The sequence below is a fragment of the Tympanuchus pallidicinctus genome, unplaced genomic scaffold (genome assembly GCF_026119805.1).
Source record: "Tympanuchus pallidicinctus isolate F22 unplaced genomic scaffold, pur_lepc_1.0 scaffold16, whole genome shotgun sequence".
NCBI classification, from domain to species: Eukaryota; Metazoa; Chordata; class Aves; order Galliformes; family Phasianidae; genus Tympanuchus; species Tympanuchus pallidicinctus.
Window position 1 is genome coordinate 27,198,284 of NW_026294679.1, and position 12,955 is coordinate 27,211,238.

Consider the following 12,955-nt stretch of genomic DNA (forward strand, 5'->3'; position numbering starts at 1 on the left):
ATGGATTCCTAGACTGCCCATGGCCGTGTTTCCCCGCTGTTTACAGGAACACCTTGCTTCAACACAGCAGATGGTGGAGGAAAGCAGAAAGGAAGGATAGCAACTGCAACAAAGCAATGCAATATTCTCTTTTTTCGTTGTTTTTTAATCAGTGCCTCATTCAACACTGAACAGTATTGATGTCCCACTTTGTCTGTGGGACATCTGTGCAGGAGTACAGCGTGCTGCAACACTCCATGCTCATTTCCCAAAAGGAGAAGGATTAGGCTGCAGTACCTAACTAACCGGAGCGGGACTGCTGAACCGCGCACCACCCATTCCGCTGGAGCCTCCCACGATCACCCCACAGCGTGTGGAATCCTTTGAAACAACCACTCCTAGCTGCAGCTTTTCCTTTGATGAGCGTTTCATCAGAGCCATCCTGGCTGCAGAGCTCCCTAACACCTCACGCCTTCTGCAGCCCAACTGGCAGACTCGAGCTTCGTGACAGCGGCACAGCGTTCGTCTCCGCACGTCGGAAGGGCGGGAGCTTCCAAATGTTACCGCTCTGTTTATCACCGCTCGGAGCCGCCTCTAGTCCTCTCTCGCCCCGGCCCACGGAGGCTCTCCATGCAGCAGCTCTCACCTGGCGGCCGCTCCCCGAGCACATGCGGAGCGGCGCGGCCCCGGGCGCAGGAGGCGGCCCCGGGAGGGCGGGCGGGCGGAGCGCAGCGCCTTTCCCTACAGCCCCGCGCTCCCGCTCGGCCCCGGTATCGAATTACAGCAAAACTACACCCTCGCAGCACCCCGATTTACATACAAATAGCTCGAGTGCCTGCATTTATGTCACCAGTCAAGGGGCTTGCCAAGGGAGGCTGTAATCCAATCAGCAGAAGCTTTAAAGGGATGTCTGCAGAGTGATTAAAAAGGGATTTTTTTTTTTAAACTGTAGTCATTAGTTTTCGTTTTGTTTCATACTTGGAAAGAAGTTTGATCCGAATCGAGAGGACAAAGATGCACATGTCGTAAAATACATACGAAGAGATCAGGATGTTAAGAAGATCTCGGTTGTTGTGTGGAAAGCGAATATGACCCCCAGGGATTAGTTTGCTGGTGCTGGTTTGGAGATTAACTCTAAATCACTGCTTAAGGACTAATAGGACTAATAGGAATTCTTGGAAACACCAGGGAAAAACCTTGTAGACCAGGCTGTGGAAATGGCTTTCCAAAACAGTAAGATCTTTTAAAGTTTAATTTAATCTATAACGTTCATGCTTATGTTTATGTTTTTGTTTTTCGTAATGTTTTGTGGTACGCGCTGACTACTTTGGCTTACAAACTCGTGCTTAAAATAAGCGTTGTTGTCGGGTTGGTGGGGAAAGTTGGTGTGTTTGTTTGCCGTTCGCGGAGCAGTGGCCGAAGGGGTATTTTTAGACCCGATTGTTGGTTTGAAGCAGCGCTCGCGGTGGTTTCCTGAGCGAAGTGAATGGAAAGCCGTGTAGCGCCGTGAATGGGACTGGGGACGGACTGGGCTTGCGGAGCCCGAGTTTTGTAAACCCGCTGTGAAAGTTCTCTGTTGGGCAATTGTACACACCTGAGATGCATTCACAACAAAGGGAGAGTGCAAGCGTAGGCAAATAACGAGTTGCAGGAAGCTCACTGCTCCGTGTTGTAAAGGGAACGGGGAAAACCTCTTTCCACCGCAGAAGGCATATTTTGGACTTGCTGTGTCAGTGCAAGAATGTAGTTTTTGCATGATGTAATGGTATGCAAATACTCCCAGGGAGAGAGAGCTGCTCCATTAACCCTTTGCGGCATCCGCCCTCCTCCCCCAAGACTTAACTTTCCTTACCTCCGTTTTTCTAAAACACGAATCTGCTTCTCAGCCGATGCCCTGTACCCTGGTGTCTGGTGGTTTGAGCTCAGCTGGTGGCGGTGCTTATGTGAATGTGGGCTACCTGATGCTGGCATGCTGGGAGGGCCTGCTGGGTTAAGGCTTTGTGTTGCTCCCGCGGGCGGTCGGAGTGCCTGGCAGAGGCTGGGTACAGTGCTCCTCTCACCTGGGCAACGTGAGCCAGGGCCTGGGGAATGCGTCATTACAAAAAAATAGAAGTTCCCTCTTGCATTCAAACTCAGAAAAGTTACTGAGAAATACCAAGGGCGAAGGGTAGGCCTCTTCAGTTGCATCCGTTCACATTCCTGCATAGTTCCGTACTGATGGGCAAGTGGGCAGCCTTCACAGCTGGTTTCTTAGTGTCAGAGACGCAACTTTGTCAGCTCAGCCTTTTGGTAAGGAAAGCAAAACTGAGTGGGATGGTTCAAAGTACAGAAGATCCCTTTAGCTTGCTTAAACAATTGCGTAAAAGTCATCCTGTGTATAACTAAATTGATTTTATGTCAACGTGCAGATTTGCCTTTTATATTTGCCCCCAATAAAATTATTTTCTCAGGCCCATTCAGAGGGTGGATAATTGACAGTCTGCACAGGAGGAGCCTTAGGGAAAGTAGGCTTGATGGGATTGCTTACTTGCTGGCAAGCACAAGGAGGGTGTTATAAATTAGTAAGTGCACAAACATTTATGAGACAAGCAGCTGCTGATTTCAGCTTGGCTTTTCTTTTGGCAGGTGAGGATGCAATGACAGGTGACACAGACAAATATCTCGGACCCCAGGATCTAAAAGAGTTGGGCGATGATTCTTTGCCTGCTGAAGGCTACATGGGCTTTAGCCTGGGAGCCCGCTCTGCCAGGTATTGTATTTGCTGTTTCTTGTGTTTGTGTGTCACCACAGTTACAAGTTACAAGCACTCTCTTTCACTCAAAGCTAGAGTCTATTTTGAAATGAAGCAGACGGGGTGTATTTCCGTGTTATGGTAATACTGTGCCTTTAAAGCATATGTTCATTGCTGTTTTATTTCACAATCTTTGTTCATGTTGGCTTCTTATGGCAATGATACAGAAAACTAACTTCATTTTTTCTGGTATCTACTTGTTCTCTGAGCATCTTCCAGGCCTCTCCTCACTGCGAGTTTCCTACTGGTTTAGAAACTGATCTAGCACCACCACTGATATTTGAGTTCTTCTCACTGCTGACCCTCAGACTAGTGCTTACGTTTGAGTATTCCTTGATGGACCGATTTAGCCAAAGAATGTAAATGCCAGAAAAATTGAATTAAATCATTTTGCTGTTTTGGTGCTTTTATTTCTTTAAGGGTGCCAGTGAATAAGCAGACAGTCAGTATTAAAGAAAGTTGGTCCAAGAATTCGTAGAAAGATAAGGTGAGGTGAACCCTAAATCTGATGTCAGATTTCTTGTGACTGGAAACAGATTGTGTTGTATAAAGCAGGCCAAAGTTTCCCTGAACCGGATAAAACATTGTAGAGTTAACATAACGTCTGACTACTGTTGATTCAAACTCATGTGTTTGTAGATCAACGTTGTAGGTTTCTTCTTTAAATCTTGCTAAAGCCTGCACTGTGCATTGCTCAAAACAAGTAAAGCTGTGTGAAGACAGATTAATTCCATAGCTGTGGATCTGCAGTGTGTTTACTGACAGTTGGATTGTACTGGAGCTAATAATTAAACCTCATATGCTGGAGCCCCGAGGACTTTTTCCTGTACTGTAGTTTAAAGATCTGTTTTAAAAAGTGAGTTCATTGTCTAACAGTGAATGGCAACTCCCATAAGGTAAAGCCTCGATGTCTGCTCCTCAAATCTTGTTTGTTATGGTTGCATTAGAAATGCAAGCATGCCTTGCAAATTTGCTCTTTAGTAATACCCAGCCATGTTTTGCTTCACTTCCAATTTTTAGGTAAGTTAATAAGAATTTTTGTGATAATACATTCACAGAGAATGCCAAAATGCCTTTAAATGTTCATCAACTAGAACAGAAGGGAGAATCTGCTGTCTTTGTACAGTTAATTAGCAAAGCTGATGTGCTGCTTTTTAACATGAGCTGGCATGAACAAGGTCATCAGACAGCACTATATGATGTGGTCAGTTTGTAAGGGATAGAGGAGAGTGTGAGGCCAGCGTACAGAGCTGGGTGCTCTGCTTTACAGGACACCTCCTCGTTATGCTGCTCTTCATGCAGAGGTCTAAATTCTCACTCTGCAAATGGCAGAGCAGAATTTCACGGTCAAAGTCTGTTAGATAAACCTGAGAGTTTTCTTTGAGAGAAACCTAATATTTCCATGCTTCTGATTTTAGCAGTGCCATTATTATTTGTTGCTGCGTAACTCATGTTTTACATTGCACACATGTTATGCTCAGAGGACATAAACAACAGTGTTTTTTTTGTTTGGTGAAAAGTATTCTGAGAGTATACCTTACTACTGATTCTGAGTGTAACATTAAGAAATAAACACATTAAATATATAAGCCATCCAAGCCATAACATCTTGCTTTTCCCGTCTGATTCTTTGCTTTCTATTTCTCCTGTTTCTTTTCCACTGTAAATTGCTTTAGTCCTAAAGTCAGGTAAGAAGGCATGGCATCGTGTTACATCCTCCTGCTGCTGCCATTGCTCATCTTCATTTTATTCAGCATTAGAAAATGACATGCTTTTCTTTTGGGGCAGGGGATAGAGGGTGGGAAGAGTTTGCTCAGCCTTAGAGAATATCCGTTTGTTGTTCTAACAAATGTAACTTGATTTCATTATACCCTTTGTCATGTGAGTTTGCTTAATGTATGCCTAGAGAATGTAATAAAAATCCTGGTTCTGCTTCCAGCACAAGGAAAAATGTTTGCCAAGGACTAGAAAAGTTCTATTAACAACTATCAAGTGCATGAAATGAGTTGTAGAGTTTTGAGTCTGAACAGTGTTGCTAGTTTAAAGGTGTAACATGTTGTTGAATGTTGCTTTTTATTAATTCACGTTTTATACTACTTTATTTTTTGTCACGTAGTGAGCATGTCTAGGCCTGCAGCATGTTTTTAGCACATACCATAATGTATCTTCCAGGGCTAAGTGTAACACGCTTCAACATTGATTTAATCGCAACACATTCAGAGCAATCATTAATTTCTGAATAATCTAACGTGCACAAAACAATCCCCCAAGTATTGGAATCCGTATTTAATAATTAAGAAATAATTTTTTAATTTATTTCAAAATTCTCTTTTTTTTTTTCTTCTCCTAAGTGGCTAACTAGGGTGTTTACAACAAAGTCAAAGTGGTTCAGCCACAAAGAGAGAACACCACCACATAAAACTTGCATTTAGTTGGACCTGACTCAGCAATGTGGGCAGGCACTATAAACTACCCACAGATCCACTAGGACCTGCCCTTATGTGTCTTGTTGCAGGATTAGGGCTTGAAGGCATTTGCAAAAATTCATCTAAATACTCAAATACACTTTTCTGGATTTATTCTTAAGCCATAGCATTGCTACCAAAGCAGTAAACATCTGTTTCAGTTTGTTTATGTATATTTTAGGCAAGTAAATATTTAAATACAGTTAAGTACTTATTACTCCATTTTTCCCTTGTATTTATTTCATATAGTATGTATATTTTTCCATCTATCCCTGGAAGTTGCATGTATTAATTTATTTTTATTTTTTGTTCATCTCATTGTCATCTGCACTTTCTATGATAAATGGTAAATACAACAGCCTCCGCTCCTTCAGTTCGGATAGGTCGTACACGCTGAACAGAAGTTCTTATGCCCGAGACAGCATGATGATTGAAGAGCTGCTGGTACCAGCAAAGGATCAGGTATGTGCTGCCTCTCTGGTGCCAGGTGTTTGTGCTCTGTGGTTGTAGGGGATGATAATCTGCAGCCCTCAGTTGTGCTTGCAGTGACTATGACTACTCTTGACTGTTGAAAAAGGAGAAGAGCTGCAAGAAAGAAATCATGGGTTTGCCATATTGTGGCTTTGATTTTGTGTTGGTGAGAGTATCTGTGAGATTAATGTTACGTGTATTTTCAGTGCTTTGTTAAGCTGAGAGCAATGTATTTTATACTAAACAACCGTTGTCTGCACCGTAGAGACCAGGAATTGGGTCTTGCCAATTCTGCCCATATGGAGAAGACTCCAACCACTGTCCTTGTTTTTCCACCCTTGGGAAAAATTTGGCCTTGTAATGATTGAGCTATTATCCACTAACCAGTTCGTGTCTCTTCCAAACATTTATGCAATGACTAATAAAAGAAACACAGAATCTTTTGACCTGATTACAGCGTGGGAAAGTATTTTGAAAAGCTAATGCTGGAGGTGATAGGGTGCTATATGCTTTGTTTTGTGAGCTCCTTAGCTTTTGGTGGACTTGCTTGTGACTTTTAAATCCAGTTAAGTTACTCATGAGTTTCTTCATCACAGAAGCCAGAGATCTGCTAGGAAGCTGGATAAAACCCACAGAAAAGTTTTTACTTAAGAGTTAAAGAACTGTGGAGTGGAACTGTTATGTCCTAGAGAAGCATTAGATGGATTGTAACGGAAGACAGATTTTCTGCTATCAATTTTGCAGGGGTTCCATTCAGCAGTGGCAAGTATTCCTGCACAGGGTTTTATAGATAAAATACTTTGACAGGGGAAAGGGTCCATGGGGTGAGACTCCAGCTTTTTAAATCTTTTTTGTATTAGTTCCAGTGTAGTGTAAATTGTCCAGTTCTACTACAGCTTTTGCACACAGTTTTGTTAGTATTCTGGCCATGGTATAAATTCTACTCTCTTTAGCAAGTAAATGTACATAAGTCACTCCAAAAGTACTGCCTCCTATTTATTTCCATGGAACCTACAACAGCCACAACGAGCACAATAACACTATTTGATAGAGCAGTTTTTCATTTGATAGAGCAAATTCTCAGCTACAAAACACTGTTTTTCAACATAGTTACCACCATTAGTTATGCATATTTGCCAGTGATGAGCAAGAGCGTGCGTGCTGCGCTCATAAAAATCTGCACCAGTGGAGGTGAGCCACTGTTTTACAGTTGCTGTGGTGACATCATTGCTAAAGTATTGCCCATGCAGCCCATCTTTCATGTAACCCAACTAGATGAAACTCAGAAGGTACCAAATCTGAACTATTTGGTGGGTCTGATGGAATAGTCTAGCCAAGATTGGCAATATGCTCCACGGTCTTCCAACTGGGATGAGGCCTGGCATTCTCTTGTTGCAAGAGAAAGGTTGTCTTTTTTTCTGGCCTGACTCTGAAAGTTCAAGCCCTCAGCCTTAGTATTGCAGTGTAGCGGTCAGAGTTGATGGTTTGTCCAGATTCCAGGAAATCCATCCAGAGGGATCATTTCTTTCCTATTGCAGAAGACAGTGAACATTACTCGCTGAGGGCTGCATCTTGAACTTTTTCTTCAATGGGGAATTCACCTGTTGCCAGTCCATGGATTGCTGTTTTGAGTATGGCTTGTAGTGGTGACATTGCATCTTGTCACTGTTAATGATGTGGTCCAGGCAGCTGCCCTCTTTAGACTTGTATTGGTTGACTAAGTCCTGACAAACTTGCATATGCTGTTCGTTCTGTTCACGTTCATGGGACTCACCTGACAAAAGCTTTGCAATATTCCAGCTTTGCCACCATCATTTCCAATGCGTTGAAGGTGATATGCAGCTCTGTATGCAGCTCATTGGTTGTAATCCACTGATCTGTGCACATGAGGTGACTGAGACACTCTTCATTTTGTGATGTGCCAGCTGTGCGTGGTCATCTGGAATATGGCTTGTCTTTCACACTGCTGTCACCACTGCTGAAATGCACCGCTCACCACATACATGCTTTGATGTCAAATGACTGTTTCTCTGCTGCCATCTGTCACACAGCAACAAAATGTGACAGAATATTGGTGGGAAGGTTCAGCCTCTACTACCATCCCACCAACATCTGCTCTGATGTCGTGGACCAACATAATACAATAGGAGGCATTAGCCTTTGTGTATTATTAGATCGTTACTTCCAAATGAAGTGCTGTAAGCCTTCAATAACCTTGATCAATAACAGCCAGCTCAGTAATAGTACTTCAGGTCTGAGAACCTAAAATTCCTTTGATAATTCTTTCTCCTAAGCCTTCATTAAATCTTCCTGATGTGATAGACATAACATAGGAGAGGGAAGCCTTCCCTCCAGTCTGAGAACACATTTTGTTTTAGGATTCTGGTTGTTTTTGGGATTATCATAAAAGTTGATGGCAGCTATGATGCGTTTGATCAAATAACAAGACCTACAAGAAACACTGTGCTAAATAACTCCTAAAGAACATTGTTCAAAGTGTGTATTGTTAACCTGCTTTTATTACAAAACACAACTTGACAATGAAAAGTGACTCCTCTGTGCATGGAGAGGTTGCAGCAACACCCCATTGCATACAGTAGCTCAACTTAGAGCAAATGTCACATTCTGTACAAATGGCTATGGACCTCCATTCTTTCTGGAGAATTGCTTGCAATGGTGCCTCTTCACTTAAAAGTATTAATGCTGAGCAGTAGAGATCAGGCTGTTTTCTTTGCATTTTTAATCTTCATATTTTTGTAATTCTAGTTTTTGTCCAGCAGTGGTTGTGCAATTATTGCACTTCAACTCCGGTCCAAATCTGTCATACAAAATGAAGTCAGACTGGATGCCTGTCTTAACAGTCTAATTTTGCATGTTATGTTAGTCTTAATTTTTTAGACAAACTTCAAGTTTCTTGTATCCAAGAGAGCAAGAAATGGCGAAGGTAATGGTGAGAACAATGTCATTCCTAGTTCTAAGCTTTTTCAAGAGGTTTGTAAAACGATTCCCCTGAAAACAAACAACAATAAAACAATGAATTATCTTCTTGAGAAAGGGGACACTGTTAACATTTTTTATGCTATGGCTTTTGCCAGCCTTGAAGTCTTGACAAAAAAATAAGTTTGTCCTTGGGAATTTTCTTGTTCTTCAAGAAAGTTGTCAACCTAAACATATCAAAGGAAGTTGGATAAAATTTATGATGCTTCGGCTGAAGTGGGAAGAGTGCATCTGGGAGAGAATACTCCTGCCTTTGTTCTTCCCATCCCTCCTTTTGCACATTACTGGGTTTCCAAGTAATCTCTGCTTTCACAGTGAAAAGGAAGAAGAAGAATCATGTTCCATCTATGAAAGTCATAGGAACAAAGTTCACAGTGAGTCAAAACCTTATCTTATAAGACCAGCTGGAAGCTCATACAGGGTATGAGGGTATTACATAGCTTAGAAGAAGTAACAAGCCATTACCTATTTGTATAAATGACTTCTCTTCTGTTGTAAAGCATGTACAGTTAATTACAGCAGCTCTCAGGATAAAGGGAATTAATATTACCAGAAATAAAAGGATGTTAAAGATGGACAACTGTCAAATTGCTGCTAAGGTGGCATCAGAAGATCCTATGACCGCTTCTTCACCAGACCACTGGGAGACTTGGAAGTCTAAAAAGGGTCACGTGAGGAAGATTTAAGACTATTTTTTGCTGATATTGGCTGCTATCATGAGGGGTTGGGTGTTTGAGAGGATTTTCTAAGAACTGCCAAAGAAGACAAGATAAATCAAGACAATCTTCATTGTTTGAACTTGGTTCTTTATTGCTGATTCTTTTCAACAGGGAAAGCTGAGTCCAGGCCATACTGTGCCTCATAACCTGGCTAGAGCAAAGTTAAAATTTGTGTGTCCTAGTGCGTTACCATGGATACTGTAACTCAGACCAAATCTAAGCAACATTCTCCATGGAATAATTTACATCAGCCACAGGCACGATGAATCAGGCTGTCCATTGCATAGCAGCTTGCTGAATCTCTTCTGTCTGGATAAATTCATCTGGGAGGAAGCATAAATTCTTCCATTTGCTGAACTGTGATGTTACAGAGCCTGGATATTTGGTTATGCAACCAGCAGGATCCTTGACAACAGAACTGTCAGCATTTTAGTACACGCGTTTGCATCTGACAACAACACACCCCCTACCAATGCATATTTAATCTCCCTCAGTCCAAGTAGGGAATGCTTTGCCCTGACCAAACCCGGGACAAATCTTGCAGTTCGGTATCACAGATGATGTACTGTCTTCTGGACTGCTCATACATTCTGTAGCTTGCACTGGGAGATCTCTTTGCCTGCCTGGAAAATCCAACACCTCAGCAGGTCAACGGAATGAGATCAGCAGATGTGTGCTGTGTGTAAGATGTGTTTGTCCAGCCATTAGCTTTTATTAGTCTGTTTCTCTGCCAAAATTGGCTGCAGTTTTTGTGCTTTTGCTGGCTGTAAATATGCCCCAAAGATTTACTCGAATGCACTCTGTCGGAAAGGAATGCACCAAAGAAGTTCACCTCATGTACAGACCCTGTAGGAATACAGCAAGTAAACTTATGGCAACTTAGGAGGGGATAGCAGCATCTCTATCTAGATTAGATTGTTTTAGAGAGGTGGTATTTCTTTGAAAATCATATGGCCCTACAGTGCTCACGAACCTTTGACATTTTTCATCTGTTACAGCAAATGCAATCCTGTGTTTTCTGTATGTTTTTGCATGCCTGGACCTCAGTGCAGGGACAGTTATAGCTCAATGGACATCTGAATGACAAACACTAAATTGTTTTTTCCTCCTTTTTAATGCATGTCTTACAAAATCTATGTGGTGGGCTATTTTTTATTTTTGTTTACCTAAATATTTACAATTTCTGATACCACATCCAGATCCCAACATCTCCGGAGTCAGAAAGTAATTGTGTATTTGGTATGAGCTCTTACAAAATTAGGTGACTTGGAACAACAGAAATCCACAGTGGCAGTTATTGTGTCTAAACCATAGGCTCTTCAAGGCATGTGGAAGAGTCCCATGTATTCTACTGGAAGGAGTTATAAAACTGTCTTCATTAAACTGAATTATAACACATTTTTCAAAGTAGTGCTAATTAAATTCAGTGCCGTTGTTTAATCACCATTGTTTTTAAATGGCATTAATTTTTATCTGTTACATCTCTTGGTGTATTTTGTGGTCAATGTGTGCCACACTTAGCAGTGTGTTTGCCTGTTACCGTTGTCTGTGATTGAACCATCAGGCCTCAAGTGCATGTCTCACAGTACAAAGACTGGTAGAAGATCCTAATAAAAGAGCTTAAGGTAGCAAAAGAAGGAGGCATTAAAAACATGTGCTATAGTGTTGGACAGATGATAAAGTGAAGCTGTCCCCTGCAGATATTGTTACTAATTAGCAGTAAATTATAATCTTGTCAGTTGTGGGAGTAAGCCTGGGGTGCTTATTTAATTGCAAGAAATGTCCAAAGAGTATCAAACCCCAGAGTATCATAAAATCATAGAATGGCCTGGATTGAAAAGGACCACAGTGATCATCTAGTTTCAACCTCCTTGACACAGGCAGGGTTGCCAACCACCAGACCTGTCTGCCCAGAGCCGCATCCCGCCTGGCTTTGAATGCCTCCAGGCATGGGGCATCTGCAATCTCCTTGGGCAACCTATTCCAGCGTGTCACCACTCTCTGTATGGAAAAACTTCCTCCTAATATCTAACCTAAACCTCCCCTGTCTCAGTTTAAAACCATTCCCCCTTGTCCTATCACTATCCACCCACTCTCGTAAACAGTTGTTCCCCCTCCTATTTGTATGCTCCCTTCAAATATTGGAAGACCCCAATGAGGTCTCCCAAGAAGTAACAGAAACGTTGCAGGTTCTGACCAACAACAGATCAGTGTCTGTTTGCTTTTCTTGTGGAAGCTTCTGAACAGAATTATCTCGGGATTTTTATGACTGGCTTTATAGATTTACTACTAATGCTGGCATTTCCATTCAAACTAATACGTTTACAATACCTCTGTATGCCAGTACATTAACAAAAATTTTAAAAAGTGAAAGTTATAAAACTCCTCTCTGCAGAGGTGTGCGTTTGTGTTTGGCTCAGGTTTGAGTGGTAGTCATGGAATTTAATTTGAAAACGGCCCATGAGGTTTTAGTCTTCACAGTATTGAGAAAGAAAGTGGAGAAATCAGCCTGTAGTTATCTGTCATCAGAAAACAACCTGCCTGGAGGATACACTGATGTTTGTAACACCATCTTGGTGGAGGATGGTCTGTGTGTTGCATGGCAGTATCTTAACTTAGTTTTATTTGTGTAACTTCTAATGGTGGTTGCATAAATGGTTTCATATTGCCCTGGAAATATAATCTAACAGTACTTACAGATGTGATTTATTTAATTTCCTAGGGGAAAAAAAATAAGGGGGGGGGATGACAAAAAGAAGACAAAAATATATATATTTGCCACAAATGACTTTGCTATACAGAAGATTTACAGAGTGAGACCTTGTTGCAGGACATGCGAAGCCTGCATGCGCTCATGTCTACAGGCAGTAGTCAGAACCAAACTAAGCCTCGGTGTCGGTCAGATGAGACAGTTTAATTAGAGCACTGGTGTGCCAGGGCTACACAGGGTTATAACTATTTTTATACAGATGAGTAGGGATGGTGGCATTCCAGGATGGTGCCCATGTTGATTGTACGGATAGAAGTTGTGCTCGAGTAAGGATCTGGGCAGTGGCATTTTCTGTGTGGGAATAATATGCTGCCTGTTCATATAGTATATGATTGTAGTACAATCTGTAGTATTTTTTCAGTCGTCTTTAACTTTGTGTGTGTAAATACAGATTGAAGAGAGGTGTACGTGTAACTGAAGGAACCGGTGAGAGCTAGCAAAAGGAATTTTGAAAAGAAGTTTGAAGACATGAGATAAATTTCTCTCTGGGTTCCATGTTTCTATTCAGGAATTTCTAGTAATTTAACACCTAGGATACTGGCTATAGGAAAGGGGACGGATCTAAATGTAAGGGAATTATATTAATAAGCTTGTATTTAAGACAAGTGTTTTACATCTTATGTTTGTTTTTTTGTTTGTTTGTTTTTTAAGCACCTGACATTTCAGAGGGAGTTTGATTCTGATTCTCTCAGACACTACAGCTGGGCTGCAGACACCTTGGACAATGTTAACCTTGTTTCAAGTCCCATCCATTCTGGGTAGG

At 41.7% G+C, this 12,955-nt stretch overlaps 1 protein-coding gene across 31 annotated transcripts in view; it reads left to right on the forward strand.

Annotated features, from left to right (window-relative positions):
• The window catches only part of ANK3 (ankyrin 3), a 289,738-nt gene that overhangs the window by 212,455 nt on the left and 64,328 nt on the right, over positions 1 to 12,955 (forward strand). For 28 of the 31 annotated variants that reach the window (XM_052677741.1, XM_052677742.1, XM_052677737.1 and 25 more), the window contains 3 exons: positions 2,605 to 2,728; positions 5,595 to 5,697; positions 12,844 to 12,950. In XM_052677741.1, coding sequence (XP_052533701.1) covers positions 2,605 to 2,728; positions 5,595 to 5,697; positions 12,844 to 12,950 — 334 coding nt within the window. Of the gene's footprint in view, positions 1 to 772; positions 1,213 to 2,604; positions 2,729 to 5,594; positions 5,698 to 12,843; positions 12,951 to 12,955 lie in introns of those variants that run through there. The other 3 variants (XM_052677738.1, XM_052677746.1, XM_052677749.1) reach the window with 2 other exon arrangements.